This window comes from Sinocyclocheilus anshuiensis, unplaced genomic scaffold (genome assembly GCF_001515605.1).
Source record: "Sinocyclocheilus anshuiensis isolate Anshui unplaced genomic scaffold, SAMN03320099.WGS_v1.1 scaffold332, whole genome shotgun sequence".
NCBI lineage: Eukaryota > Metazoa > Chordata > Actinopteri > Cypriniformes > Cyprinidae > Sinocyclocheilus > Sinocyclocheilus anshuiensis.
This window is the reverse complement of record NW_015554181.1, coordinates 589,063-593,850: the sequence shown is the minus strand read 5'-3', so window position 1 is coordinate 593,850 and position 4,788 is coordinate 589,063. Positions and strand designations below refer to the sequence as shown.

Sequence of the window (4,788 nt, the reverse complement as noted above, 5' to 3'; positions counted from 1 at the left end):
TTTCAGCATCATTACTCCAGTCTTCAGTGTCACATGATCCTTCAGAAATTATTCTAATATGCTGATTTGCTGCTCAAGAAACTTTTCTGATTATTATCAATGTTGAAAACAGTTGTGCTGCTGAAAATTTTTGTGGAAACTGTGATACATTTTATTTTTCAGGATTCACAGATGAATAGAAAGTTCAGCATTTATTTGGAATAGAAATCTTTTGTCACATAAATGTCTTTACTGTCACTTTGGATCAATTTAATGCATCCTTGTTGAATTGTTGTATTCATTTATTTCTTTTAAAAAAGTATTATTATTTTATAATAATTACTGGGAGTTAAAACTTTTTTATTTTAAAGAGATTTAAAGAGATTTTAATTAATGTTCAATTGAAATAGTTAAATTAATATTTGAGCCTTTGAATGAATGTTAGATTGCACAACCTCCATTCTATATATGTGACCCTGGAGCACAAAAGCAGTCTTAAGTCGCTGGGGTATATTTGTAGCAATAGCCAACAATACATTGTATGGGTCAAAATTATTGATTTTTCTTTTATGCCAAAAATCATTAGGATATTAAGTAAAGATCATGTTCCATGAAGATATTTTGTAAATTCCCTACTGTAAATATATCAAAACTTAATTTTTGATTAGTAATATGCATTGCTAAGAACTTAATTTGGACAAATTTAAAGGTGATTTTCTCAATATTTTGATTTTTTTGCACTCTCAGATTCCAGATTTTCAAATAGTTGTATCTCGGCCAAATATTGTCCTATCCTAACAAACCACACATCAATGGAAAGCTTATTTATTCAGCTTTGAGATGGTGTATAAATCTCAATTTCAAAAAAATTGACCCTTATGACTGGTTTTGTGGTCCAGGGTCAGATATGAATGTACAGTAAGGAAAGATGTGGAAGCTTTCACTCACCTTTGAATATGTTTTTCCACCTTTGAGTTCCTGTAATGAAAACAGGAAGAGTGTGAAGTTCAGAGACGGGACAGAACGGCATCAATGTTTATCCCAACACACCTAAACACAACCTCACCCTTCATGAGCAACACTTCAAGCCTTTAATTTGAGTTCCAAGTTCAACTCAAACTCGGCAAGACCTCAAACCTAACCTCGTTTCAATGAGACTAAACGGTGAAGAATTAATCTCACCTTCCTGACAGAGACACGACACACGCAGGGGTCCAGAACGCCGGTGTTGGGGTTGGCGCTCATTTTGCACACAAAGGAGAACCTCTTCCTCCAGCGAACGGCGTTCTGGTGGACTTCTTCTCTGTGGGCGAGAGAACAAAGATCCAGGACTGTTATTTCAGACACACGCTCAAGTCACAGATCCAGACTGAACGCTGATGATATGTTGATGTTGGTTGTGATATCGTCTCTCTGCTAATGTTTCAAGCTGTGGGTCTGTTTGTGATGGCCGGTCATGTAGTAAAGCGTTTCCAGCCTGTTTGCGACTCGAGAAGATCCAGACGAAGATCCAGATTGAGTATTTAATAGGGCTGTGCGATATGGACAAAAAAACCTATCGCGATTTCTTTGATCCATTTTGCGATTTCGATTTTAATCACGATTTTGACACACGCAGACATGCTTTACAGTCATTAATGCATTCAGTGTGAATTTGAAACATATTTCCAAAAGAAAACCAATTAGAGCTTTATCAAAAAGCTGTAACATGTCTCTAGAACAGACATAAGGCAAAATAATCACTAAGTAAAGGTGTAACAAAATGTCTCTAGAATAGACATATGGCAGAAAAAAAAAAAAAATCCCGTGTCCAGGGATTTTTTTTGCCATGCATTGGTCATAGAGCTCTTTGTGGCATTGCCTCAGATGAACTAAATTTGTTGTGCCAAGTTCACACGTATCCGTCTGCAGAGCGTATACAGTATGTGTATGCGGTGCAGAAGCAGCACGGACTCATTTTGCTTTCGCACAGGACGCGTTTGCAGTCCACTCCTGATCCGCGGCTGTTTACCACAAACACAACATTTATCCATTATTTTGATTTCAAATCCAAACGTTGTTTCTGAAAATGCTTTTTCAGCATTGTGATTCTCTTTTATCACAGTACAGTAATACAATCTTTCATAGACATTCACGTTTAAACTCAATAAATATAACTTTGTTTAACTACCACCACGAGTGTCATCTATTATTGCCTTGTTTATCTAAAAGTGCACTTTTCCTTGTTTTAAATCTAGCCAAAAAGCCATGTGTTGACTGTGAAACAGTAGACTTTAATTATATGCATTTATGGTGTAATTACTACATTTCCGTGCCAATCCATGTTATATTTTACTGCGAATAATGCACTGTCACTCTCAGCACGTGCAGCACAGCAGAAATAGACTCTGTGCGGAAACGATCGCAGCATGACTGCTGCAGACGCACCGCTCCTGGAGCGCACTGCTGGACCGCAATCATGTGCAGTGTGAACGCTCTGATCCGTGAACATGGGCGCAGAAAAAATACGCACCACAGACGGAGTGTGTGAACCTGGCATTACGTTTGTATGCCCGCCCGGTCTGTTCTGTTCTCATGCTCCATTTAGGCGCGCTGCATTCTGATTGGTTCGGATAGCTTACTGCGGGAGGTCGGGGGCACGGAAAATCGTGCTATAAAGCGATTTAGAAATCGCGTGCGCTTAAATCGCGATTTTATGACGATTTCGATTAATCGCACAGCCCTACTTCTGATGTTCATTTCGTGATATAACTAGTAGCAATGAGGAACAGAAAAATCAGTTAACGTGCCGCTTGAACTGAGGCGGCTACAGATCTGTCACGCCACATTAAAGAGCGCCAAAATGACATTTAGGCTACTGTTTGAATTTCATTATTAAATTGACAGAATTTGAAAGTTCAGACGTTGTTTCATATCAAAAGTAACAAAGCACAAAGCTTATTGCGATTATTAGATGGTAACGTAAACACTCAACAAATAATGTTAAGTGAAGTTTTGTTCACGCTTCAACCGAACACAAGCAGAGACTAATAGATTACGGTTCAGGAAAACAAAGATGGATTAAAAACAACAAATTGATATTGTCAACCCAGCACTAGCGTCCACACAGCTGACATGTTTACCGGTTCTAGTTTATCTACGTTGTATGCATGAAATACACACTGACAGTCAAAACGCGTCATAGAATAAGCTTTAATTAAACATTTTCTGTCAATGAATTTGGCTATTAAAAGTGGCTTCGGTCATTTTTGGTGCATCACTAGCTCTCACCCGCTGAAGACTGCAAACAGACGGGATGGGAACTGCTCAAAAGTCTACATTCACAAACCCGGCCGGCGCTTATTTACTAAACAAACACACAAGCGTCAAGTCAAATATACACACAAACACATTCCCACAAACTCGTGATTGTCTTTGAGAATGTAAAGAGAAGCATGAACAAACCGTACTGAATATTCATGAGCTCCTGACCATCTGCTATACGTCTAATAATACGACTGAGGAAGCGACCCCAACAACAACTTTCAGTTTTTCATAACAAACCACTGAGTTGTGTAACAAATCTTACATTAACGAAACACCCAGAACACCCTAGCAACCGCATAGCAATGTGCTAAAACCACTCAGAACTTCTTAGAAACCTCACAGGTTTCTGGGAATCCAGGTTTGAGTTACTAGCAGCTGGATAAAATAAAACTGTTGAGTGCTTTTAAAACAGTATGTCATTATGGATTTGGTGGATATAAACACACGAGAGATCAGGACAGAACCAGAGCATCTCCATCTACAAAACGTTCTGTTAATGTGGCTTTTCGCCAACAACGGCATCTGTTCCTAATCCTTCTTCACACTCAAACACACACACACACACACACACACACACTCACTTCATACCGCACTGAGGAGTGGCATTAGTGTGTGACTCAGTTTCATGTTCTCGGCCTAAAACAAACTGCATACATGTTTGCTTACACTCACACACGTTCATCTAAATGAGGACACACCACACACTCGTTTTATATAAAGCAAATTAACTACAGCTGAACCCAAACCATAACCCTGTGCTCTGTTTGGGGCCTCTGAGAGACTGTGACATTTTAATAGCCCAAACATGCTTAAAAATGTGTTTTAGGAAACAGAAACAACTTAAACTAGAATAGAAATAACAGAACTAGTCACATTTGTCAAACGTGCATGCCTATAGCTAGCTTCTGATGCAGATGGATTAATGTTTCAATAATGCCTGCCAAATGGGTCTTATGAGGTCAGACACTCTCAACGTAAATAATTGTATAAAATAAAATAAAAAATGGCATATATAATTTTATGAAACAAAAAATGATATTACGTAATAAATGTATACATTTTATATTATAAATAAAGTAATGAAATTTATATATTTATTATTTTTACCACTCACAATTGACACTTTTATTTGACAAGGCAGCATTAAAATTGATCAAAAGTGCCAGTAAAGACATTTATAATGTTACAAAAAATTTCTATTTAAAATATATGCTGTTCTTTTGAATTTTCTATTTATCAATGAATCCTGAAAAATAAAATGCGTAACAGTAAAAAGCAGCACAACTGGTTTAAACATTGATAATAATCAGAAATGTTTCTTGAGCAGCAAATCAGCATATTAGAATAATTTCTGAAGGGTCATGTGACACTGAAGACTGGAGTAAAGATGCTGAAAATTCAGCTTTGATCACAGAAATAAATTACATTTTACAATATATTCATGTAGAAAAGTTATTTTAAACTTTAATAATATTTCACTTTTTTTTTTTTTTTTTTTTTTAC

General features: G+C 36.9%; 1 protein-coding gene across 1 annotated transcript in view; it reads right to left on the bottom strand.

The window, feature by feature from the left end:
• Window positions 1-4,788, bottom strand: part of LOC107671017 (protein FAM102A-like) — a 30,936-nt gene that overhangs the window by 8,918 nt on the left and 17,230 nt on the right. Inside the window, exons 2-3 of the mRNA XM_016463843.1 lie at window positions 1,162-1,282; window positions 928-957 (exon numbers count right to left, since the gene is read on the bottom strand). Of these exons, the coding sequence (XP_016319329.1) occupies window positions 928-957; window positions 1,162-1,282 (151 nt within the window). The remainder of the gene's footprint in view (window positions 1-927; window positions 958-1,161; window positions 1,283-4,788) is intronic.